The sequence below is a fragment of the Oryzias latipes genome, chromosome 8, assembly GCF_002234675.1.
Source record: "Oryzias latipes chromosome 8, ASM223467v1".
NCBI lineage: Eukaryota > Metazoa > Chordata > Actinopteri > Beloniformes > Adrianichthyidae > Oryzias > Oryzias latipes.
This window is the reverse complement of record NC_019866.2, coordinates 23,642,788-23,670,552: the sequence shown is the minus strand read 5'-3', so window position 1 is coordinate 23,670,552 and position 27,765 is coordinate 23,642,788. Positions and strand designations below refer to the sequence as shown.

Genomic DNA, 27,765 nt, shown 5'->3' with positions numbered 1-27,765 from the left:
TTTCTTTTTTTAATGCTACTAACCAGATGACCTTTCCCTCTTCTTCTCCTAAAATACTTTTAAAAGTCATTATGCAGCAACCTAGCAATGAAGTTAGAGGGAAGCGATATGACCGAAAAATAAAATCTGATTTCTTTCCATTTCAGATTAGATTTTAATCAATTTTTTTCTCCCTGCTTTTACTTTCTTTAATAAAAATTACAAATGATTCAATATATTTAACAAAAACAATTTTATGTTAGCATATCCTTTGGAAATGGGCTCTAACACAAAGTTCAACTAAATACAGGCTGTAAAAATCAATGTTTTGTGAGCTACCACCAGCTTGAGCATCTCATAAAGAGAAATACTAGAACGCACTAAGATTTTAATACAGAAGATTGTGAGGCTGTATGATACAGATTTTAAAGCAGGCATTTCTTATCACAAAATATTACGTTAGACAAGTTTAGTGTCAGACCTGTAGTGAGGAAGCTGTGAACTCGCCATAAATACTATTCATTTATTCTGAAAATTCCCCTGGTGTTTTATTTACAGGTGAAGACAGTCCAGTAGTTTTCCAAAATAAAACTTACTTCATCTTATAAATAAAACTGAGAAAATGTAGGTCACAATATTTTCCCCACGACCCGGTACCAACTGTCCCACAGGCTGGCACCGGGAACTGGTACCATGATATAAACTCAATGTGTGTCTGTTACTTTCAGAGTTTAAAGATTGTTTTTTTTTGTGCCTGTAACAGGAGGTCAAATTGGGTCTCATGTGCTCTCACACTGGCCCTGGTCACTTTGTCTTTATGCAAGTTAGACAACATGATCCATTGAACAGCTGTAGTCTATAAATCAACAAAATATGTTATTACTCTCTGCAGAAACTTCTATGGTAGATTTTGTTCTTTTGTAGATTGTACTTCGTAAATTGTGCTCTTCCTTTTGTGAAATTATTTTATTTTATTATTATATTATTCTGCGAGTTTACTTCTCTCTTGCATGTTTGCACTGAATAGTGAGCGGCTTTAATTTCACTGCATGTGTGTGTGATGTGAATTGTACATGTGTACAGTGACAATAAAGGCATTCTATTCTATTCTATTCTATTCTATTCTATTCTATTCTATTCTATTCTATTCTACTCAAAAGATGACTAAAGATTATATAAATATTCATTCTAACCCCATAGTGGAAGAAAATATACTTTGTTAATGTTTTGAACATCCTAATTCAGCATTTCCGTCATCTCAAAGTGCAGTGGAAGAGATTTGTGCAGCAGCTTGGACAGATGTGCATGACATTTGCAGATGTGGATCATATCTAGTACCGGGCAATGACGAATTCTGTCCATCGGCCTGGTTCAGTCACGCATCTCATTTGGTGAGCTGCACTTTCATTCAGACACACCTGTGGTTGGAAATCTGTCTGGTACCATGGCTGCATGATAAGTTTCAGATTTCAGGATAGAGCTGAAAGTTCTTCCTTTTTTTCCTCAGTATAACAGTCCCATTTAAGGTTCTTTCAAACACACACACACACTCAACGCGAGCCTCACTGACGCAGGTGTACAGATGCAAACCAAGTTGTACTCAGAGCTAACGCACACATGCAGGTTAGTCACTGGTCACTGTGGGCGTGCATGTGCAAACAACACAGTTCTTTGCTGTCACAGGCAGAGAAACTGCAGACATACATAGTAAATGAGTGCAGGGACAGCATTAAACCCAGACGATGGCTGTAAAAAGACGAGCAAAAGTGGATCAAGGGTTGAGAGGAGGAGTCTGTAAAACCAGGGCAAAGAGGCAAAAAAAGGAAGAGGTTGAGTGAAAAGATGGGTCATTTTTACTTTTGTCAGACACTTGACAGATCCCATTCGAATGATGAGAAAAAATATGTAGAAGACGACAACATTAGGAAAGCTTTGTCAGCGGTGACAGTCAAAGGATTAGAAAAAATGAGTCGACTTTACCAATTCATAAAGAGGAAATCACAGATGAAAACAGCCAAATGTACTACTCTAAAGATACTTTTAGAACTTGTGTCTTTATCGTCTGCAGTAGGGGGAAATTCTCCTTTAGGGACAACCTCCCTAAAGGAGAGCCAACAGCCGACCTGTGGGCTCTCCATCAGGACGATACATTAGCCTCAAACAGTTTCATAGCTTTCATGGCTTATGGTCAAACTCCAAATATTACAACTTCTGGAAAAAAGCTACTCAGTGACAGTAATGCTTGTAAATGTAGCTATTTTCTACTCTAATTTGAATGTTGGTATCTTTTTTTAAATTAAAGTTGTGGGTTTTGTTTAGATCACTAAGTTGATCATATATTTATTCATTTTGGCTATGTCTGAATTCCCACCCTAACCCCTAACTACTAAAAACAAACCATATAGTGCTCCATGCTCACTTCTTTATTTTTTTGAGGTGAATAATACGTCACAGATTTCACGCAGTGAAAATCCAATCGATATGAGCGTTTTACAAGAGTATCTATGAATCCAATGTGTTCTGACGATGAAAACGTTGATGTTTTTTTTTTTTTTTTCTTTTCAACTTGTCTTGTCCAACAGCTAGGCAGTCAGATGAGAGCTGAGGGCCTCTTGGGTTGGACATATTTTACTTTAACAAGAGGGGTTATTAATCTTCAGACAAACCAAAGGTATGTCTGAATAAACCCCTTTTGTAATTGAGGCCAAACTTTATTAATTTCAAACATGTCTGAAAATCTTTGGTGTTGGACCGGACGGAAAAGGAAAGAGGGGAAGAAGAGAGAGGGATGTTAGAGAGAGGGGGGGTAGGGGGTGATAATAGGAGGGGAAGGGGGATAAGACCATGAAGCAGCATAAAGCAACAAGTTTACTGGTTGTTAATCATTATGGTAAGGTTTAAATGTAAAAAAAAAGAAAAGAAAAAAAAGGGGCGGAGCCTGTCCACACACACACTCAAATGTTATAAACACACCTGTTAGTTGCAAAAATGTCCACCTGTCGACATGTACACAAAACAGATAGTGTTCACACGCATACGTATGCCTTAAAACCAACTAGTGTGAAATATTTCAGTCATTCAGTCTGTTGAGCTAACACCTGTGCTCAAGTGAGTGTTTATGTTCTTCTAAAATGGATGGTGGAACGTGAAAAGAAGGAGGGAGAGTGCCCAGCCATCCCCACTCCAAGACCCCCACCGCACCAGCAGCGGCAGCCGGAATCCCCCCAACGCCACACGGGAACCGGCAGGGAACAACCGCCGCCCGGGCGACCAAGCCCGCCACCCAGGCCAGGGCCAGCAGGGCCGCCGCAAGGCCCCCAGAGCCAGAGAGCAGGGAGGCACGGAGGGAAAGAGAGCGCCGCCCCAGCCCAACCAGGAGAGCAGCCCCCCGCCGCGCCGGGAGAACCCAACGCAGGGCCCCACCGGAGAAGGACGCCCACAGCCCCAGACGAGCACCCCACCACCACCCAGGAGTTCCGGGCATCCCCCCGCCCCAACCCCAGGTACGAGCCAGGACCCCCCAAGGGAGACCCGCTCCGCACTCCAGGCAGCCATCCGCCCGGCCCACGGTTGGTCCAGGGAGGAGCGAGGCAGGGGCCCGCCGCCCCCGCCCAGGAGGGGGGAACCCCGGGGAAAAAAGAGGGCCCACAAGGGGTGTTGTAAATATGGCCCGACCAGGCTCGGCCACAGTTGGAAATTTGGCGGGGCCCAGCACTCAGGAGCAAGGACCAGAACCCACCCCCCAGGGACACGAACACCCCCGGCTCAGATGTAATGTGAACCCCCCCCACCGTGCGGAGAGAGCACCGCCGGGCCCAGGAAGCCGGCACCCCGGGGACACGGCCGCCGTTGCAAAGGGGCCCGTACCCCCCACCAGGGAAGAGGCAGGGGACAGATGGTCCTAGGTCCCACCTTCCTTGCAAAAACGTTGATGGTTTTTACAAAAATTGCTCAAACACATTGCATTGTGGTTTATATTCGCCAATCTAGTTAGTTTTTGCAGAGACTTTTGGGAACTTTGTAGAGCATTGGATTTTGAAATTGTAGATTTGGACAATTTCAAACATAATGAAACGCACTATATAGTGCACATTGTAGTGAGTAGTGAAGGAAGTCGGACACAGCCTTTGTTTGAATTCTCAAAAAACTAATTTGAAAAAAAGGTCAAAGTCCAAATGATTGGGCAGTAACTTCCAACAGTAACTTGGGTTTTAAATTTGCTGTTTTTGGCTGCTTCCTTGTTTTGACCAAACTCTTCGAATTTATGTTTGACCTTCTCTGAGTCCTGTACTCCGCACTGGACTCAAGTTTTCACTACTTATTGAATGAAAGTTTGGTTTAGAATTTTATGTTTGCAAACACCCGAAAGAGTTCCTGAGGAAAAAAGTAATCGATTTTCTGGGAAATGTGACCTGAAATAAAGCAGTGAGCCAGAAACAGACTCTGGAAGAGTCTGTCACTGTAAAATATTTAGCTCTGTTCAGGATAAACCCTCAGCGGTGTGTGAAAGACAAAAGCTCGCCTTTAATCCCAGATGTAATCCAATTCTGTCTTTAGGGATTAGAGAAACCTTGCAGCCTGCAACAACTTTAACCTGAAACACGTTCTTGTTCAGGTTTTTGAACCCTTTAACACCAGAGATGTTTCTGGCGATGGATAAATAACACGCGCTTTGACACACCGTGCGTCTCGCTGCTTCAGAATCCACTGGAATTACGTTAAATGCGTAGATGGATGAAGAGTTATGGTAGTCAAAAGAATGTAAACACCGGAGCTAAAGCTCTGGCGTTAAAGTCAATAATCTGTTAATCTATTTTCAAAGCATTCACAGTTGTTTTTTTAAAATTATGATGATGCCTTTTTTAGCCCAAAAAAACTTTGTCGTTTTCTAAGACATAGTTTCTGCAGAGCGGCAGGAGTTCATCAGAACCCCCTCCACTCTTGGGTGGTGGGTAGTGGACGGTTGCTAGTTCTGCTTTTCCATATGGTTGTTTGGAGGACAGGCCCTACCCTTTTGACCAACATGTACACCCGACAGTAATGATGATAAACCTTCAACAACCTGTTTCCTCTTTTATTTTTTAAAATTCTACTCCCTCCTACCTCTTAATCACTATCTAATATCTTTAAGCCCCTTTTTATTTTTTCTTGTCCTACCCTTTTATCCTCACCTCTAACACCCCACTCTACTTTTTACCCATTTCTTTTTCCTTTTCCATCCAGTCCAACAAGAAATGTGCTATGGCTGCACGATGTGAGGAAAACTCGTGATTTGTGATAGTAGTGATCAATATTGCGATGATGAAGTAAAACAACCACAAACATCATTTCCATTTCACTGAAACCCTTTAATTCCAATTGGTCAGCAACGTGAAGGGGTCCCTCTCATTTGTTAAATGCATAAAGGGATTTAGTTGATTCGTTAAATGCTTCAAGCTGCCATTAGATTATTTTGGCACATTTTAGTTTACCATTTATTGCAATTTTTACAGTCGTTTGCAGTATGCGTATTGCACAGCTTCATATCATGATACAAATAAATTTGCAATTTATTATGCAGACCTAAAATGTATGTAAATATAATTAATGTACATAAAGTTTTTCCTCAAACACAAAAGGGCTTTATGAATGTATACACCTCGTGTGTCAGACGATTCATAGCCCCTTCATGTAACAGTAAAATCTGTCCAACTCAAGAGGCCTGCCAGTGTATTTTCTGTCACAAATACGATATTTTTCAAACAGCTGCTTTTTTATTGTTTGCTCTTGATTCACAATGATTTGAGTAAATACTCAAATATACTCTTTGAATCTTAATTTTCTTTCTATTTGTCCTCCATCAATACAAACATGCAACAACATGTTAAAACACAATTTTCATCAGAGTGGATCTGTAAGCTAAAATAGCTTTTTGTGTAGAAATCAAAGTGGTTGCATGTGAGCATCTGTATTAACCTGTAAACACCCTTTTAGCTCCACATATGCGTGGTATTAAAACCTATTGTCTGTTTATTTCATATGATTTAAAACAACAGATGGTGTTTGGGAATGAAGAGTTCAGGATTTCAGTATTACTTCAGATTTACTTTCTTTTGACTACACTTAAACACACTTGGAAACCTGACCTGATGGTAGGGCGTGGTAAGTAGGGATGGCCCGTTTGACACAGACGCTTCGGCGCGCGGATCACCTTCATGAAACAGAGTGCTTCGGCACAATGTTTGGGACCGGAGCACCGGAGTGAGTATAACGAACTGGCGCTGGATACTGATGAGGAGCTCCCATATGAAGGCCGGCAGGCTGATGAGGAGATGAAGGTCAGCTGGTTCCAATCATCAGAGCAGGAGCGCTGGGAGGGGGGAGGTAAACTGACAGGCACCGTGAAAAAAACAAAAACAAAAAAAAAACGATGCATCTCATCTCTGCATAGGCTGGTGTCCTAATATTTTTTTCAAGCTTGCTAGAAATTTCAAATATACATTACAGGTGTTTTTTTACTGACTAGATTTCATCTGTTAAAGGAGGATGAGAAGGAGGATGAGAATAGGTGGGATTCATTTAGAGTTAATTTGCAACATAAGCATTTTTAGCAGAATTAACAAAAATACATGGCGGAGTTGGTGGTAATAAATCAGTTTAGCATGCAAAAATGAACGAGTCACTTGGAAAACAGATTGCGATGGTTGTAGGATAGATATTTTAGTTATTGTTATTGCACGTGCTTCTGGATAAGGGCTGAAATGGAACTGGTCGTGTTTATTAAAGCTGACTTTACTGTCTGTTTATTTTCCCATTTTCTCTAACATTGTTTAGTGCACATTTTCCTCCTTCATCCATCTGTCCTACACTCGTCTACCTCCCTCAGCCTCGTTTGCAGTTGGCAGAGCCCCGACCCCGCCTGTTCCCCGTCATGAAGCCCTCTTCTGGTGGCGTGTTTGCACAGATTCTGACCAGTTACAGAATATTTCCTGCTGAGCATCACACTTTAGCACAAAAAACAGTGCACACCTCAGGCTTTAGAGATGCCAGACCATCTATCAGTAGCCACAAACCTTTTCAGGTTTTCCAGCTGGACCACGGTGTCGTCTTTTGCATGAATTGGCTGCTTTCGAGTTTCAGAATGGAGACATGTTGTTCTGGCTTGGTTCCTGGTCTCCCATATTGAAGACCTTCTGGTGACATTTCAATTTATATGCTGGAGCTCAATCGTTTTATTTTTGTTTCTTCCACTAACATCAACCATTCGGTTGAAATGTATTTGTACGTCTCTTTGGAAAAGCTGTAACACACACTAAACCCTTATGAAATGATGCTGTTTGTGCCTGATGTCAGTTGGGAAGCATTTATAATGGATTACCCTGCATGGTCTAGTTTTTACACAGACATCTTTACTCTATTTACAAGAAATCTTAGCAACTCAAGCTCTGGATGTAGCACACTTTCATGCTTAATGTGTTTACCTCTAACTGAACGTATTTTAATTTACCAACGACCCTGCTTATTGAACTAAGTATTTTCCCAGAGTCAGTGACGAGTTTCGTAATAATTGATGCAGAAATCTTGCATGATGTTTTCCATTTTAGCACTTCTCATTGGGGCTCTGAGTAAAACTGCTGCAGCTGTTTTACTTGTGGCCGTTAGTCAGTCACCCAGCATCTGAAGGTGGTCACACAAAAAAGGGTGGTGGCTCGTCCCATGAGTGGTAGGGCTGGGCGATATTCAATTTCCAATGCCCTCCCCACCCCCCACTTAAGGAAAGCAATAAGTAAAAACAGCAGACAACTTAAAGGAAATTTTGCTTTGTTTTAATCAAACGCAAGACAAATGTAATACTGGTACACTTAATAATTACAAAGCAGTATTCTTTATTAACAAATAACAGTACCAACTAGCTATCTAAATCACATGAGTTAAACTCAAGGCCCGCAGGCCAAATGTGGCCCGCCATGTCGTTTTAAGTGCCCCGCGAGTGCATAAACGTTTTTAATATCTTAAAATAAAAATAAAAATTGGTGTGTATTTTTTCATATCTAGAATTTAAAAGGATTTATGCTAAATAACAAGCAAACACATGTTTTCTATGCAACTGTAATTGTCAGTTTGAAAAGTTATAGTGAATAAATAATGAGTTATTTAACATTAACATTACTAACCTGTGTCATTTTAAAACATATTTTCAGAAAAATTGCTATAATAGTGTTAAAAACACCAAAAACCTGATTCTTTTCATTGGAGTGGGTCTTTAAAGACATTTTTAGATCTACTGGTTGTCCCTCATGATGTTTTAAGCCTTAGTCACGTGTTACTGTGCGAGGGTTGACCTTACATATCCCCTTGAGGCTCGTATGGCATCTCATGAAAATGGAACATACCATTGACATGCCTGTGTTAAGTGTATCATAAAGTATTCGTAAGTGTAATATAAGTTACACGCACTTATGGTGAGGCTGTTGTATGTTGTACTTATGCCACACTCGTTTAGTAAGTTGCGAGTACTGGCCCTTTGCTGACTGCGCTTCAATGCATCACGCACGGGGTGTGCAGGTGATATGTTAGGATGCCCATAGGATGTCCACACAAGCTTTCCTCTGGTTGTCCGGCTGCAAGCTCAATTTTCGCCTGCAGACAGTCTGTCTTCACCCTAAGGACAGTGGGGTGTATCGGCATGTAGCATGCAACTGTTTACCAAGTATTGTTTTATTTTATTCAATTAATAAAATAAAATAAAATTTGTCTAAATAACAGCGGGTAAAGACACCTTTGCCATCTGGTGACTCTAAGTCCAACTTCTTCACATCTTTTTCTGAAATTTGATGTGAAAAAAAGATGAAAACCAAAATAAAGGAACAAAGTGGTTGTTTTTTGTCTGCACAAAGGCTTAGAGTTTTGTTCTCCCTGTTTCCTATTCTTTCAGGTGGGAACGGGATTTAATCTGCTCTGATGCTCTGATGCCATCTGCTGTCACATTTGGATGGATGAGCTGCTGAGACAGTGAAACAGTGAAAAAGTCTCTGTACCCACAGAATTGAGGTGGGTTTCATAATAGTTACATAACTAATCGCGATAGTCAGTTGTTAAAAAAGGAGTAAAATAAATAGTGTTCTGTTCTTGCAACTGAACAAATCATTTACTACTATAAAAAGGTTGTATTCGAGTCAATCACAGGCTTCTTTGATGTGGGTCAATCAATGTTTATGTAAAAAACAAAACTGTTTTCAGAAGCAGCTGGTTTCTTTCAATCAGTCAATCAATCAATTTATGTCATTCATTTAAAAACATCCAATGTCATGAGGTTGCTAGGGCCTATCCCTGCTCCTATTGGGTGAGGTACACCCTGGACAGGTCACCAGTCCGCTGCAGGGCCACATAACCAAACTCACTTACATGAACACCTAGGTCAACTTAGAATAATCAATGAAACCATGAAGGATGTTTTTGGACTGTAGGAGTAACCCGGAGTACATGAGGAAAATCCACACATTTACTCCAAACTCCACACATAAAGAATGTGGGCTGGGTTTGAACCAGGGTATCTTCTCAATAGGTGAGAGTGCTGACCACTACACCATCATGCAGTTCTCATTTGAAAACAATCTGAAGTTATTATAGTGGTGCACAGGCTAACAACCAAGAACAGCGGTAAACGTTAAACACTATTAGATTTAAAAAAGATTTTATGATGTTCAAGACCATGAATCAAAATTAAAGCTCACATTTACATTTTAATGGTACTTGGAGTGACTGTGGTGCAGAGGTGGAGCGGTCAACCTATAATTAGAAGATCACAGGTTTGGTTCCCTTGATGCTGCCGATTTTGCTTTCTCTCTGTTCTATGTCTCTGGCTTTGCTATAAACAGTTGTTTTTATAAAAACACTCGGAGCAGAGCTGCTGCTCCTCCACATTAACAGGAGCCAGTTGAGGTGGCTCAAGCATCCTGTCTGGATGCCTCCTGAATGCCTCCCTGGGGAGGGGTCGGGGCATGTCTCACTGTGTGAAGGCCACAGGGAAGACCCAGGACACGCTGGAGAGACTGTCATGGTGCCTCTGGCAGACTCCTCCCCCTCTCCTCTCTGCTTGGCCTCTGATTGCTCCCAGCTGCTTCCACTCATCTCATCACCCGCCAGTCTTTCTTAAGGAGCGCCAGGACCAAAATTCAACGCCAGTTCGTTGCCCCTGATGGTGCTTAGTCTGGTCATCATAGTTTCTCGCTCTATGTTTTTTGCTCTTGCCTCACGAACCTTTGCCTTGTCTTCAGGATCATCTAAGCCCACGAGTGGACGCTCGAATCAACTTCCACCCAAGCGGAGGATACCCCCAGAGAACCTACCTCCTTCCAGCGCGCCGTCTGAACTCCAGGCCTCAGCTCAAGCCACAGCCGAACCTCCAGCCACGCCACAGGCCACAGCCGAATTGTTTCACAGTGCGCTCTGCGTTTAAACTTCCGATGCCCCCGCTAAGGGACAGGTCGCGGGGGGGCAACGTCAACTCTCAGGAGAAGCAAAGCTTCCTGTACATTCCTGTCAGATTATGCTGGATAAATCAAACTCATGCTTCTAGGGCCCTTATTGACTCAGGAGCAGAACAGAGTCTGATTGATCATGGACTGGTATCTAAACTTGGTTTACCCATAGAACTTTTGGAAGCTCCTGTCGAGGCCTCAGGCTTAGGAGGACAGCACCTCTCCAGGATTACGCACCGAACCAAACCAGTACAACTGCTCACCTCTGGCAACCACAGGGAAGTAATACAATTTTTCATTACTCAATCTACTCACACCCCCATAGTACTAGGTTACTCTTGGTTAAAGCTGCATAACCCGCAATTTAACTGGAGTTTGGGACACATCATTAACTGGAGCCCTTATTGTTCTGCTAACTGTCTCTCGTCTGCTTTACCTTCCACGCTTCATCACGCTGTTGACTCTCCCAGTAAAATAAATCTGGATAAGATCCCCTCATGTTATCATGATCTCCGTGATGTTTTTTGCAAATCTAAGGCTAGCGCCCTACCTCCCCATCGCCCCTATGATTGCGAAATCAATCTGCTACCAGGTTCTACGCTACCTAAGGGTCACCTTTACAATCTATCTGGGCCAGAGAAAATATCGATGGAAAGCTATATTCAGGAAGCGTTAGCCCTGGGTCACATTCGTCCCTCGTCATCCCCTGTTGGGGCCGGTTTTTTCTTTGTTGAAAAGAAAGATAAATCTCTTCGCCCCTGCATTGACTACCGGGAACTCAACCTAATTACTATAAAGGATAAATATTCTCTGCCTCTAATCTCCTCTGTTTTTGACTCCGTCCAAGGAGCTCACGTTTTCTCGAAACTGGACCTTCGTAATGCCTACCATCTGTTTCGGGTCAAGGAGGGGGATGAATGGAAGACCGCTTTCAATACACCCCTAGGGCATTACGAATATCTGGTTATGCCTTTTGGGTTGACTAATGCCCCAGCAGTCTTTCAAAGGCTGGTCAACGACGTCCTCAGGGATTTTCTTAAACGCTTCGTTTTCGTATATCTGGATGATATCCTCGTTTACTCTGACAATCTCACCCAGCATGAACAACACTTCCGTCAAGTCCTCACTCGTCTCTTAGAAAACCAGCTGTTTGTTAAGGCGGAGAAATGCGAATTTCATGTCGATTCAGTGCAGTTCTTGGGCTATATCATTGAAGCAGATCCCTCCAAAATCGAGGCAGTGTCCACCTGGGAACCCCCTATCAACCGCAAGAAACTCCAACAATTTCTGGGTTTCGCTAATTTCTATAGACGCTTTATCCGCAACTATAGTAGCATTGCTGCTCCCCTCACTGGCCTCATATCCACCCATCAAAAATTTCAATGGACCCAAGAAGCCCAACAGGCCTTTGACCGTCTAAAAAAACTATTTGTCACAGCTCCCATTCTCATTCAGCCAGATCCCTCACGACAATTCATCGTGGAAGTCGACGCCTCGGATTCGGGGGCCGGCGCCGTCCTGTCCCAGAAGGAACTCACGTCTGGAAAACTCAAACCCTGTGCTTTCTTTTCTAAGAAGCTATCGACGGCAGAACAAAACTACGACGTGGGAAATCGTGAACTTCTGGCTATAAAATTGGCCCTGGAGGAGTGGCGGCACTGGCTGGAGGGGGCTGAGCACCCGTTTATCGTCTGGACAGACCATAAAAATCTCGCATACCTTAGGACCGCCAAGAGACTCAACTCCCGCCAGGCCCGGTGGTGTCTGTTTTTTGACAGGTTCCGGTTCACCATCACCTACCGTCCAGGAACCCGGAACTTCAAACCAGACACATTATCCCGCAAGTACAGCACCACAGAAAACACCATCACCAACACCATAGTCCCCTCCACGTGCATAATCGGGGCTCTCACCTGGGACATCGAAAATCGAGTTCTCCAAGCCCAAGGTGAAGAACCTGGTCATGCCCCATGTCCTCAAGGCACTCTTTATGTTCCCACCTCCCTCAGGGCGGACGTCATCTCCTGGGGTCATTCCTCCCGGCTGTCCTGCCATGGCGGCGTCCAGCGCACTCTCCATCTCCTCCGTAGGAGGTTCTATTGGCCTTCTATGGATAAGGACGTCCGCGAATATGTGGCGGCGTGTACCACCTACGCCCGCTCCAAGACCTCCAATTCTGCTCCAGTTGGTCTGTTACAACCACTTCTCACCCCACTTCTCACATCGCCTTGGACTTTGTCACCAAGTTGCCTCCCTCACAGGGCAACACCGTCATACTCACCATTAGGCCTGCACAATATACCGCAAATTTATCGTTATCGCAATATCCAGCTCTGCAATATGCATATCGCAAAAGACGGCGAATATCGCAATAAATCGCAAACCCAAAATGTGTTAAAACAATCTTCTAGCAGCTTGAAGCATTTAACAAATCAAATAAATCCCTTTATGCTTTGACCAATCAGATGGACGCCTTCCCATTGTTGACCAATCAGATGGAGGCCTATTATGTTAACCCTGGTCCTGAAGAGCCTCAACCCTGCCTGTTTTCCAGCTCTCCTTAACCAGCTTGCTGTTGATTGGCTGACTCAAGTGATTTCACATCCTGATTGACTGAACACACCGGATTTTGGTTATCATTATCGAGCAGTCTAGGGAGAATTGGAAAACAGACAGGGTTGAGGCTCTTGAGGACCAGGGTTAGCCACCCTGACGTTTGTCCCCCATGTCGATGAGGGTCATTTTTGGAGTATAATTTTTAAACTATTGCAATGAAATGGGAATGATGTTTTTGTTTATTTTTCTATTTGTTTATTTACCGCAAATTTATCGTTATCGCAATATTGATCATTAATATCGCATATCGCAAGTTTTCCTCATATCGTGCAGCCCTACTCACCATCATTGACCGTTTCTCCAAGATGGCTCATTTCGTCCCTCTAGCCCAGTTACCTTCCGCCACTGAAACCACTCAGGTTCTGGTAAACCAGGTGTTCCGTCACCATGGCATCCCCTTGGACGTTGTGTCGGACCGTGGTCCCCAGTTTGTCTCCCAAGTCTGGAAGGCTTTTTGCTCCGCCCTGGGGGCCACGGTCAGTCTCACTTCTGGCTATCACCCCCAGTCCAACGGTCAGGCAGAGAGGGCCAACCAGGAACTGGAGGCAGCCTTGCTCTGCCTGGCGGCACAAAACAACGGGGACTGGTCCCAGTATATAGTGTGGATCGAACACGTCCAAAATACTCACGCATCTTCTGCTACTGGGGTGTCACCGTTTGAAGCTGCTCCCAGGTACTCACCACCTCTGTTTCCGTCCCAGGAATTCGATTTGGCGGTGCCCTCGGTCCAACAACATCTCCAGCGTTGTCAACGAGTCTGGCGCCAGACCACAGATGCTCTCCTCCGCACCAAGGAGAGCAACTGCCGCATCGCCAATCGTCACAGGGTGGTGGGACCCGTTTATCAGCCCGGACAGAAGGTATGGCTCTCTGACCGCAATATCCCCATCCAGGCCACCTCCCGGAAACTGGCTCCTCGCTTCATCGGTCCTTACAGGATTGAGAGGATTATCAATCCTACCTGTGTCCGTTTACGCCTCCCACGAGCCCTCAAGGTACACCCCTCGTTTCACGTTTCACAAATCAAGCCCGCCGTCCGCTTCCCCAACGCCCGCCCGGGTCATCGACGGCGGCCCTGCCTACACTGTCAGCCGCGTCCTGGACATCCGGCGGCGGGGTCGCGGGCACCAGTTCCTGGTTGATTGGGAGGGTTACGGTCCTGAGGAGCGATCATGGATATCCCGCTCTCTCATTCTGGACCCGTCCCTCATTGAGGATTTTTTCCGGGCTCATCCTGATCGCCGTCCTGGACCGCCTGGAGGCGGTCGTTGAGGGGGGGGTACTGTCATGGTGCCTCTGGCAGACTCCTCCCCCTCTCCTCTCTGCTTGGCCTCTGATTGCTCCCAGCTGCGTCCACTCATCTCATCACCCGCCAGTCTTTCTTAAGGAGTGCCAGGACCAGAATTCAACGCCAGTTCGTTGCCCCTGATGGTGCTTAGTCTGGTCATCATAGTTTCTCGCTCTATGTTTTTTGCTCTTGCTTCACGAACCTTTGCCTTGTCTTCAGGATCATCTAAGCCCACGAGTGGACGCTCGAATCAACTTCCACCCAAGCGGAGGATACCCCCAGAGAACCTACCTCCTTCCAGCGCGCCGTCTGAACTCCAGGCCTCAGCTCAAGCCACAGCCGAACCTCCAGCCACGCCACAGGCCACAGCCGAATCACCCGCCTCGTCCAAGGTCCGCCCGGAGCCGTCACAGGATTCTTAGTCTCTTCTTCCGGATCGCCGACGGGTCGTCAGTCTCACCATCCCCTGCCACAACAGGACTGCTCATTTCCCTGTAACATTAAATCCATTACTTACTTTCACTCATCTCCTGTCCTCCTTCCGGGTTCCAGCGTCTGGGTCTGTTAGCCTCGCTAGAGTCATGACAGAGACTAAGTCATTCGTCTGGCCTGCGGACGTCTCAGAGTCCCCCAGAGGAGCTGGAGGAAGTGGCCGGGGAGAGGGGAGTCATGGCATCTTTGCTTGGACTGCTGCCCCACTTTTCCAACTCCTGCTACCCCTAAGTGCTTCACATAAAACATAATCAATTTTTAAAACCAAAAGAAAAAACTCACAAAATGACCCCCCCCCCCCACACACACACCATGATAAAAAATGATAAAATTATGTTACGTAGAAATCTGTCTTTCTACTGAAGTGGGGAAACAATATTCCAGGGACATGTCCACATCAGTGACTCCCCACTCAAGTCCACAGGATACACTGCGATCCAGACCTGGGAGATCCCATTGCAGCGACCCCGGGGGTCACTGATGTGGAGGATCCCTCTGAGGAAAACACTGGAGTTACAACTAAAATGTAAAAGGAGTAAAAGTAAAATTAAAATAGTTGAATAAACAAATAAGTACATATATAAACCAAAATAGACGCGCATAAATGGTACATGTTTACAGTATATATATATATACATGTGTGTATATATATATACATATACATGTATGTATATGTGCACATTATCCCAAAACTTTCCTTAAGCTAGTTGTAACTGTTTGGACAGAAGGAGATGCTCTTTGTTAGTTTGCTGGTTCAAATGAACAGAAACTACGTTTTGGGGGTAAAACTCCTTCTCATAGTCGCAGCTTCATTTAGACGAGATGAAGAAAAATGATTTTTTGAATGTTCCAGCCTTATTGAAGTATATGTAGTGAAATGTTTTGAGCTGTGAGCTTCGATTCGATTCCATATTTTCCCATTTGGCTCTCCGTCAAAAGTTGGATCAAATTGGTCCATGCAACAGTCGACAGAGCTCCCATTGTTGTGGCTGACAGTAAGCAAAGCAGCAGAAGCGTAGAAGTGTTGGGCAGTAACGGTCGTCTTGGCTCTCTGCCCGGTCTTTCAGGGAGCTGTCGTTGTGATCTCGGTTGCACTTGTTATGAGAATGACCTCTATAGACCAAGCTCTGCAGCAGAGAGGTCAGCTGAGGACGTTTCATGTCCGGTGGCTCCGTGGTTTGCACCGGCGCCCTCCGGTTGCTGTGTGAAAACTGGAGTTGCACATCAAATGAGAGCAGACAGCAGGGCTTTATTGCTTCAGTCAATTATGTATTAATGCAAGATTAAAACAGATGAATAATTAGATAATCTGCTACAAAAAAACATTTGGCCACTTGTGCAAAATGTGACCCTGCTGGGTTAAATTCAGGTTAAGTTCCTATTGAATTTGTGTCTGTGGTGCAGCGGTATACCCGTCGATCTCTGATTGGAAAATCCCATCTTGTTGAAGTGTCCTTAGGCAAGACACTGAACTCATCATGGTCCTTGGTGGACACAGGTTGAAACCTCATGGCAGCTAAGCCGCCATCAGTGTGTGAATGAAGGAAGGAAGGAAGGAAGGAAGGAAGGAAGGAATGAATGAATGAATGAATGAATGAATGAATAACACAACATGAGTATCATACATTTTTCAAATTTTTGTTGATAACCAATCTTCTTGGGTTATAAAAAACACATTTTCATGACTAAAGATTTAAACTGAACAAAAGCAGAACTTTCATTGATTCTTACAATAAAAACTACTTAAACGTTGTTTTTTTGGCCTGAAAACATAAAAGAAATTACTGAAAACAAAAATAATGAATTTGACAAAAAAAAATAATAATAATAATAATAATTTATTATTGATCAATTCATTTTGAACATAGTCCTAACCAGAAGATGAAAACATTATTTAAACAGTTTCGGCATATGTGCGTTTAAGAGGCTTTCTGAAAAAAAAACTTGTGGTTTTCTTATTTTTTCATCTCCTTTATTATAATGTTATTTGAAATTTAATATGGAGAAAAACAGGGAAAAGAAAACAAGAAATTAGCAGAAAATGGTTCAAATTCCTCTCAGGACATTTCTAAGTAGCTTACAGAAAATAAGATTTAGCTGGGGACTGTGTCCTTTAATAGAGGCACGGCAACAGCAAAACCACAAAGGTCTCATTGTAAAAGTCGGGGAGCCTCTTCTATTTTCCATTTGAGACACAAAGTATTGGTCTAGACACTCATTCATGGTTAAAGGTTACTCTAGTCAGTCCCTAGATTCCATGTCTTTTTTTTTGCTTGACCCATAGGTCAGCATTTGTAAACACGTCTACAACCAACCCTCGATCATGAAGCCCTGCTGTGAGCTGGAACAGACAGGCAGCTCCCTCTGTCACTCTGAGGTGTTGGGGATGATGGTTGCTTTCAGAAAGTTGGGATTTATGCCAACAAACCCTTTTTTAATTCAAATTCAGTGATGACAGTGTGTCTGACGCACTGCTCTGCTGTCTGCAAAGCCACTTTTGAACTTTCCGTCTTGTTCGTGAACAGAACACGTAGCATCACTCTATCATTTACCGCCCTCTGGCACTAGATTAGGTTTCCTAAACTAGTTTGTGGAACTGATTCTGTTACTTTGCTGACATTATCTGTGAGCCACAAAGAGTTTACATGCTAATGTCATTATGGCTCAAAAAATTTCACAATGTTAGCCCTTGTGGAGTTATTTTTTTATTTTGAATTTTTTGTAAGGAGTTGTTGGTTCTTCTTCAAAGGCTGTTTGGACCACTTTGAATAGTTTTTCCCTCTTAATGTCATTTAAAGGAGTCAGTCTCAGTAAAGGCACATCTGCCTTTACGAGTGGATACGGGCTGTCGCCGGGTAAAAAACTAGGAAACCCTGTAGGTGACACACAGATGAAACACTCAAAAGTTTGGGATTATTTACCACTCATTGAGCCAATGTGGCAAAAATGCACATTTTCTTTTATGGGTGTCCTGAGCAGGTCGTAGTGAACACTTAAACAAAACATAAAGATAAGTAAGCGTACAACGCAAGGAACGCGGCTGTTGCTTGCTCCTTGAGTGTAGCAGGACTGTTAGAAATATGGAAAATTGGAGCATCCTACTGCTGCTTGCATAACACCAGCACACCTCCTGCCCGGAGCATTTGCACACGCCCTGTTACGAACCAGTACATAAAGCAGGGGTGTCCAAATCCAGGCATTGAGGGCCGGCCTCCTGCTGGTTTTCCAGAAATCCTCCGCTTCATCTGCTGCTGATTATCTGGATCAGGTGTGTTTAGCCAATAAGGACCTTCAATGGCAGGTTGGTTGAAAAACATGTAGGACACCGGCCTTCGAGGCCTGGATTGTCCCACTCCTGGACTAGAATTTGGTGTAAAGGATGCCATGCGTCAACACTACCGATACATCAGAAGTGCATGCATAGACATTATCCTTGTAAAAGCTTCATGAAAAACGTGCCACACGCACAAAAATGGTACTTTCCATTTTCATGACGTCCCTTGAGGTGGCCGTACGAGAGCCGCAAGTGATCTGTTGGACACACCCGCGCTCTCTTTAAGATGCGGTCACTGCTCTCTACAACCCTCCCTGAGGCTGGACAACCCAAAAACCCCAACACCCATAGGGGTGCACGTGACGACAGCATGACCAGTTGATTCCAGCACCTTTATTTTTCTGTGACCACATCAATGGAAGCCATTTGAAAGAGTAGAACCTCAACTTCAACATTTCACATTGTTCCTTAATATCTGTCGTTTATAACCTCTTTAATTGAAATGTTGATTAATATTTACAATCTTCTCCCCTATTTTGGCTTTTTTTGTACTTTTTGCTCAAATTTCGACTTCTGCTTTCACTGAAAAATGTTTTTGGAAATTTTATACTTTATGCAACATTTGACCAATGATGACCTCAAATTGTTGTATTTATTTAACAAAAGATTGGTTTCTAGCTGGTGGTAGTATTGTGATTTGTCCTTTTTGACCAATAACATGAGCAAGAAACTATGAGGTCAGCCTGTGGTTTGGTTGTTGACGTGTCTGCTTGTCCTCTCTCCATGCAGCTCGCCGTCCTTGCCAACATGCTCCTTCCATTCAGGTCAAGCACACACACGGATGATTGGCTGCTGAAGATGCTGCCAGCAGATGCTGAGCCGGCTGACGCATCAGGGACCGCCTTCTTGTCCTGAGACTGGCCCCTGGACAGGACTGAGGCTGAATGGAGCCAATGTTCAACAAGCAGGACAGCTACTCATCTGAGGGGGATGAAAAAGGGTGAGAAGACAGACGTGTCGTCCGCTTCTGTGTTTGTGTGTCCAACTCTAATGTGAACATGAAGGGAGATCTGAAATGAATTAGGTGAGGCATGAGAGGATGGTTGCACCACGGCTCTGAAGGACTTTGTTTATGAAACAAAGATAAAAATGAAGTGCAGGCCAACATTTTGTTGGCCTGCAAAAGTGACACTTGAAAAATATTTGGATAAAAAGCTTTAAGCTTATCTTCTCAGTTTTCTGTGAATAGAAATGTGACAAATCTAAAGTTTTTGATGAGATTTTTCAATACGATGACATTTTTTAACCCCAAAGATGAAGACGGATAGACCCAAAAAAGTAAAAACCATGATCATGTCAAAAGCAGTGGGCTGCACGGTGGCGCAGTGGTTAGCGCTCTTGCCTCACAGCAAGAAGGCCCCCGGTTCAAGTCCCAGCTGGGGGACGTGAAAAACAGAACATCAGTGGGGGACCTTTCTGTGTGGAGTTTGCATGTTCTCCCCGTGTGTGCGTGGGTTCTCTCCGGGGTCTCTGGCTTCCTCCCACCGTCCAAAAACATGCTTCATAGGTTAATTGGCAACTCTAAATTGACCATAGGTGTGAGTGCGGGAGTGAATGGGTGTGTGAGTGAGGACATTCTACCCTGCAACAAACTGGCGACTTGTTCAGGGTGTCCCCCCTGCCTTCGCCCACAAGTGGCCGGGATAGGCTCCAGCAGCCCCGTGACCCAGAAAGGGATAAAACGGTTAAGAAAATGAATGAATGAATGTCAAAAGCAGGTTTCTCCTCCATTTGCTGCAATGACAGCTTGACAGCGGCGTCTTCTGCTCCTCACTGGACTCATGACGTTCTGAGGCAGTCCACTCCTCCATAAGCGCTACATGCGGTTCTGCCAGGTCCAATTATCCAGTCCCTTCTTTAGCTGGTCCCAGACCTGCTCTATGGGGTTCAGATCAGAGGTCATTGCTGGCCAAACCATATGAGGCCACTTCCACTTCCTGGCTGTGACAATTCTGGCACCATGTGGTGGAGCATCATCATCCTTAAACTGAAAATTAGACGTCTTCTGGTGGAACTTGGAAAGACTTACTGGCAGAATCAGCTTCTGATACCCACAGGATGTTGACAATGGCTACGTTCACACTGCAGGCTGAAACGACCCAATTCCGAATTTTTTGCCCCTAAGCGGCCCAATTCCGATCTTTTCATGACAGTCTGAATGACACAGATCCGATCTTTTCAATTGCGACCCAGGCCCCGTGGGTTTGCCGTCCTGATTCCGAATTGCAGCCGTTCTTTTCAATTGCGACCGCCGTCTGACCGGCCAGGCGACTTGATTCCGAACTCTACGTCATCGACACGCAACAAACGTCATCATTTTGCGTTGAAGTAGGCGGGAACGAGAACGTAAATTCCGAACTGTACGTCATCGACACGCAACAAACGTCATCATTTTGCGTTGAAGTAGGCGGGAACGAGAACGTAAATATCAACCACGGCGGACGATGCTGCTGAGACCAGTCAGTGGAAGGGAAGCAGGTCACTGATTGGATTAATATTTGGGGTGATCGCTCTTTTCAAGCCAAACTCCAGGGCTCTGATCGCAACTGGGCGGTTTTTGAAAAAATTTCCAGATAAATGGCAGAGTGTGGTGTTGAACCTTTCCCGCGATAACTTTTTTTTCTTTCTCCCCTTTCCGACCGTGCTCAGAAGCGTGGGGGACCTGAGGCGATCCTCCTCCTCCTCCCTGTTCTGACCAGTAGATTCTCCAGAACGGGTTAATAAAGAGTCACACACACACACGCGGGGGCGCGGCCTCAACACATACACATTCCTCTTCCACTACAGTGGGTACAGACGATCCCGACTCCAATGCCTTCTTAAAATGAGAAGATTGTAATTGTGCTGCTCCTTTGTGAAAATAAATTTAATATTACAAAAAGAGCTCCGCTTTTGACAACACTGTTGTTGACATCCATTGTTAACGTTGGCTCCGCAAACAACGAGTGACGTCGTTCACCGTTGGTATTCTTCTGGCTTCTGCGCATGCGGGTCTCGTTTGGGTCGTGTCACGGTCACACTGGAGATCACAAAAGTTTGGATTTACTTGGAAATGTGAACGGTCTAGCAAACAATTCGGATTTTTTCAAAATATCCGAATTGAGCATTAAGCCCTGCAGTGTGAACGTAGCCAATGAGGCCACATCTGGAGATTATGATGACTTAGGTAACCGGGCTGCTTGTGTAGTGATCCCTCGTTTATCTTGGGAGTTACCTTCTAAAAATAACTTGCAAAGGGGGAAATCTGCAAAGCAGCCTTTGTCAACTTTATGTTTTATGATTATTATAGATGTTTTAAAGCTGTAAAACTCCTCATTACATTATTCAAACTTCTTTTTTAGACAGGCATGAACATTTATACACTTTTCTTTCTTGTTTAAGCTTTAAAGTTAAAACCTTCTTAGAAAAATGTGTCCAGTATCATAGGATGAAAACAGAATCCTGCTAACGATGACGATTTATTTAAATTTGACAAACTGGATTCATTCTGTAAACACAGCGCAAAGCACAGAGAAATGAAGTAACAATAGCCTAAAGCCAATCAGGATGAAGAAGACAAAGACAAAAAAAGGAAGAAAAAAGTCATTCAGCATTACGCCGCTAGATCGCAAAAGGTGAACAGCTGTATTTTTGCTGCATGTTTGGTGATTTTGAGGCCCTTGCAACAGCAAACATCTTTGATGGAGTAAAAAACATCTGTTTGGTGTACTGTCTGAAGATATTGTCTGGGTTCCGATCCAGCACTGTACTCTGACTGAAGAGTTGTAGTCGAACACCCTTTGCAGCGTCCATAAGGCTGCATCTCCCTTTTCACTTAAATATGATTTTCATATTGGTGCTTTATTACTTAGCATGGAAGTCTCCAATGCCTTTGGTGTATAATTCACTGGAATGCATCCATCAGTAAGGACTTTACTTCTTTCATCCTACCGTCATTTTGCTTTTGAACCCCTTGAGGTCCCCTCTTCTGAAATCAGCAGAACACCTGGACCAGTGCTGGCCAACCCTGGTCCTGAAGATCCACAACCCGGCCTGTTTTATGTGTTCAGTCAATCATGATGTGGAATCATTCGGACCTGTCAGCAAATTCATATTACTCACTTGAGATAACATGAGGTACCAAGTGGTGTTTTTGCATCAATTGATACAGCTATGACCCCATGAGCTCTTCAGCTCCACCCTTCCTGCACAGGTTTTGAGTTTATGCAACTCCTGATCCTTCGATGTCGAATATGTCAGAAACCTTTGACATGTGGCTCTGGTCATGCAAAATGGCATGCATTTTTCACTGTAGCTTGTGCTGGTTGTTAGTATTCACATTCACCAGGAAGATCTTTGCACAGCATTTACCAGTGAGAGCCTTATGGGTTTATCCTCCACCTGACAGGTGGATGGATGCAGCAGCAAATGCTGTTTAAATATCGTCAAGAAAGAGCTGAGGCAAAGCTTTTGGTTTACTGGTGGAAATATACTCCCACTCTCACCTGTACGTCCTGTACACCAACGGTCAAAACCAGTTTTTTACCACTGTCTCGATTTTATCCACAGTTTTGATGGGATGCACCAAAAAACAAGATTGACTTAGCCCGCACAAGGAGACGCCCACAAACGTTTGGGCCGTCTCACGACAACAACCCTAACCCCAACTGTAGCAACTTTCAGTTCTTTAGAGCTGATGGTTTGTTTATGAGGAGAATTTTTGATTGTCATAGTCTGTCGGCTTGGATTTATCTGCCATGATCCTTTTATGAGCAGTTTCTCTATTTAGGCCACGCCAGTCCACATAGCATTGGGGTCATTTCCTCTCTTTTTTTTTGCAAAGGGTAATGTGGAAAATGACTGGTAAGGTTTTTCCTTCATTCTATTTTCATGGTGTTTCTTCAGGTAGCAAAAAGACATCCTGTTCAAAATAGGAGGAATTTAAATGTCTTCTACCGCGTCAAGAACCAAACTTCTGCATAAGCCGCTTCAGCTTCTACTTAATATTATCGGGTTTGACTTTTAGCTTGATCTTTTCAGTTTTGAATTTTCCTGTAAATGTCACCCTGGCTCCAGTGTGAGCTCCTGCTGCCTCTAAGCTTAATTCTTAAGAAAGTCCTCCTGGGAAAACAATGACAATCAAGTTTCAGTCCATCATGTCTTATGCACCTTTTTTTTAGTCAGTCCTTTCTCATGAAAAATGTCCTGCTTTGATTTTCTCAAAAATCTGCCCCTTCGATCATCTGTTCATTGATTTTCAAAGCCTTCCCAGTGGTTCTGTTAAATACGATTACGCCATTAAGAGCCAAATTCAAAAAACCTGTGTCGCGTTGAAACGATTTAAAAAAGAAATACTCAGTTTTCATCTTAATTCTCTTCATGTATGTCTTCCATTATCCGAATGATGCTACAAGAACATGTTTAAATCTGAGTGGGCCTTTAGAACTGCTCTGAAACATTGTAATTATGAAAAGAGTATTCCAGAACCTTAAGGGATTGTAAAAGGTTTTTTAAATGTTTCTTTCATTTTCTTGGTTTTCATCTTACTTAAGCTCAAGCTTTATTGTAAATTAAACTGGATTGTTTTTTATTAGATGCAACAGGTCAAACCATGAAATAACACAAGACATAATAAAGCTCAGATTTTGATGAGGAAACAGCAAAGATGAGAAAAAGACAGGCTGGAGATTTATTGTTCATGCCTTGATTGAAGATTTAGAGTGAAAACCATTTTCCTTTGGAAGTGCTCTGTTTCCTGCCTTGGAGCCAAACAATGAATACTGCGATAGCACTATCAGGAAAGCAATGATTTAGAGTAATAAAACTCTAACTTCCCCATTTGTCCAGCAGATTCACAGCGAGCCACAAACCAAAACACCCACAGCTGGGTTTGTATCCTGAAGAGATTTTGCTTCGGCAGACTTAGTTTGCTGTCTTTACTGGGTTTGTCAGAAAATGTGTCGGTTCGTGGAAATTTCAAAGATCTGGATTAAAATAAACCATCTAGTAGTTGATTTATTGGGTACAATAGAGGTCCTGTTCCTTTGACAGAACTTCCATATTTTTACCAGTTTTATCCAAAACAGACTGACTGGGTTGTTTTCTGTTATTTACGTAATGATTTGATTTTTGTAATACAAAACAAGTTCAGAAAAAATGTTTTTTTTTATTTGCTAATAAGCAAGTTACAATAGAGAGAACCCTTTGAGTTGGTTTATAATAATCCTGTTGAAATGATATAATATCAAATATATCAAATCTGTCACAACATATGGGTTTGACACTTTCAATGTAAACATAATGCAAACGTGTGGAGTAGGGAGGCGGCGGTTAACTTTCCAGACAATTTAGTTCAGTGATGTGACATGCGATTCAGTTTTTAACCGAGAATTGTGGCACTCCGAGTTTCTTCACAAAGAAACAATTGCACTGACTGAATTTAATTGTTTAAAAAAGCTCCTGACTCACATCAACCACCTTCCCGTCCTCCTCCTCTACCTCCATGACACTTCTCTTTGGTCTTCCTCTCTTTCCTGGTAGCTCCAACCTCAGCATCCTTTTAACTGTTCCTCCTCAGACATCTCCACCTGCTTCCCTGCATTGATCTACCATGATCTGTTCCTCTGATGGACTTATTCGTGATCCATCCTGGTCCCAAAGAGAACCTCAGCATCTTTATCTGTCTTGCCTCCAGCTCTGCCTTCTGACTCTGCATCAGAGAACATGGCTGTTCCAACCACAGTCTTCTTCACCTTTCCTTTCCTTCTTGATGGAAAGGCTCTCTTAAATCACAGATCTCACCTCAAACCTTTCTTCACCTGTCCCAACCTGCTTGCAGATGCCTGTCCACCTCTTTCATTCAACATTCTTTGTTGACTCTAAGAACTTAAAGTCCTCCACTTACTCCATCTTTGCACTCTGTAACCTCACCGTTCCTCTGGAGCTTCTCATTTACAAACAGATACTCTATGTGTACTCTATGTCTATGTCTCTAGATTTTTCTCCACATATTTTCACAGATCACAATGTCATCTGCGAACATTATGGTCCATGGACTACTGTGTTTTACTGTCCATTAATTTTCTTTGTACAACTGAGACAACTCTTCACTTTTTCTTTTCTGGATGTTTTAACCCAACATAGAAAAATTCACACCCTTTATTTTAAAAGTCAACGGTTTTGCTTGAATTTTTCATGAACTTTTGAATATTATGTGTAAAGAGAGTTCAGAAAACTAAGTAAACCAGAGTGAATGAAGTGAACTGTAGGTACTGACTGTAAATTATTTACACCACTAGAAATAATGCATTTGGAAAGTGTCTGACAATGCTACAGTTTTGAACATATTACTTTAGATCAAGCAGGTAAAAGGTCTGTAGTTGCAGCCCTTAGGGTGAGTATATCAATACCAAAATCAGATTTTTTTCCCCTCTGTGATAATTTATTGGGTCAATAACAGCAAACCAGAATGGATGGCCTAGTTTAGTGAGAACTGAAGCCTGGCCAAATGACTCGAAGGCTGTCCCATGATAGAACACAAATAAACAACTTCCATACTTATGTAAAGATCAGTGCAGATCTTTTGGTCATCTTGATTGGTTTTACCGCACAGGAAGCCTTTCTGGAGCAATGACAACACAGCCTAGTGAGTTAAGGTTACGCTCACCTATCAGGAACCACTTTTCCTAATTTTAATGATTTCCTTACATTGAAGGGGACTAGAGTAGACTGTTCTGGCCTCATACTATACCTTCTTTTTAAAGTGACTGTACTCCATTTTTAGACTTAGACTCTCAAGATGTCACAAAGAGTTTACCTCTGCCATTTGGACAGCAGATCTGCATAGCTTAGATGAGTGACTAAAACTTTGAGATGTCCCAGAGGACAGCATCTCACAAAGCTGCTGACCCAAAACTAAACTTGTGGACGTCCCGTCAAACTAGAGACTAAGACAGTCTCTGTGCCCAGAGATCACAAAGCACTTTTCCTCTGGCTTCAATGCAGCACAACCTGAAGTTAAAACCTGAGTGTTTAGCCAGCTTCTGCTGCAGATTTCTTCATATCTGGTCTGCAAGCACAAACTAGCTGTGGAAGAGGGGGCAGTATAAAAATCTGGTGTGGACCCCCTGCTTGCCCTGTACAGGGTTGCCCATGTTTCGCCCGCAGACAGCTGCATTGAAAAATGAATGGTCCAAAAAACCCAACAAAAGCTTAAATGGCACTAAAGAAAAACAGAAAACTGGTTTCCTAACTGTAGTACGTGGAACAAATGGAGCATTTTCAGGGACTCCACTACATGTTTCCACTCCAGCTATGTGCACAGAAATTGAGATTTCCTGCCAGTAATCTCATTACTTCAGCACATGTGCTCAGAGTTAAAATCTCAGTGGAAAAATGATTGTATAATTGTATTTGTCCTATTTTCAGGATTTACTTATGGAAGCTTGAACTGTTTGGGGTGTTTAAAGAAAGTCTGATAGAGCTACTGCCTTCATACTCTGTTTTTCCCCGCTGCTTTTTGAAAAAAAAGACAAAAGTTTTAAAAGGATTTAGGATTATTGATAATTCAGGAATCCAGCGCCCTTGTTTAAAATATAAAGTGAAACCCTTTTAAAGGGTTCAAAAATCAACGTTTTTGAGCTTTTAAGTGTTTAATAATATTCATTCTCCACTATAAACAACCCCAAAGTGGTATTTTGATCTATTCACGCATTTCTGAGTATTCCTATAATAACCTGCCCTCTGAGCACCGGCCCCTCCCAATCTATAAAAACAAGTGGGTCGTCACATTGTGACATGGGCAAGTGCGGGACAGCCCCTTCCAGGAAGAGTCTGCACTGCCAGCACCGCCCCCAGGCTAACACACACACACACACACTTTCTCCACAGAGCCAAGGGTCCCCATAATAGTGGTCTGGCTCCTTTAAAACGCCCCCACCCTCCTATGGGTCGTGCAAACTCGTGCACACGCCTGGTGTCTGTGGTGTTTGTATTGTAGAGCCAGTGTAGCGATGGCCGGGGAACACTTGTTCGATTTAGGTTTTAAACGTGGTGCGGTGGAAATGGGCGGCACCCACAAGAAGCGAAAGGCGGGGCCTCAGAGATCGAGTCGTTTGACTTCCAAGTAGGAAAAGAGTTCATGAAATAACTCTTATCAAATATATACATTGTTTTTTAGTGTACCAACGGGAATATGTAGGGTCATATAATAGGTAATACAGTATATTAGGGTTCCCAAGACATTCTCAGGCGAGTCCTGGGTCTTCCCCCGGAGCCTCCGCCCAGTCAAACATGCTTGGAACAACTCCCCAGGGAGGCGTCCAGGAACCATCCGAACCAGATGGTTGATGTGAAGGAGCAGCCGCTCTACACTGAGCTTTCTCCTGGTGACCAAGCTTCCTTCTAAGGGAGCGCCCAGCCACCCTCCATGGTAAATTGAGAGCTTTGCTTTCCGTCTCAGTTTTATCTTCACCACAATGGACCGGTACAGCGACTGCATAACGGTGGACACTGCTCCAATCCGCCTGTCAATCTCATGCTACGATATTCCCTAACACGTGAACACGACCCCAAGATATTTAGACTCCTCCACCTGGGGCAGGAACACTCCACTCACC

General features: G+C 43.5%; 1 protein-coding gene across 4 annotated transcripts in view; it reads left to right on the top strand.

Moving 5' to 3' along the window:
• The window catches only part of LOC101167294 (thyroid hormone receptor alpha), a 165,551-nt gene that overhangs the window by 109,123 nt on the left and 28,663 nt on the right, over nucleotides 1-27,765 (top strand). For 3 of the 4 annotated variants that reach the window (XR_002873720.1, XM_023957807.1, XM_023957804.1), the window contains exon 3: nucleotides 18,899-19,109. Coding sequence is in view for 3 of the 4 variants with exons in the window: in XM_023957807.1 (XP_023813575.1) it covers nucleotides 19,054-19,109 (56 nt within the window). In the remaining variant the exon portion in view is untranslated. Of the gene's footprint in view, nucleotides 1-8,893; nucleotides 9,010-18,898; nucleotides 19,110-27,765 lie in introns of all 4 variants that reach the window. The other variant, XM_023957805.1, reaches the window with a different exon arrangement.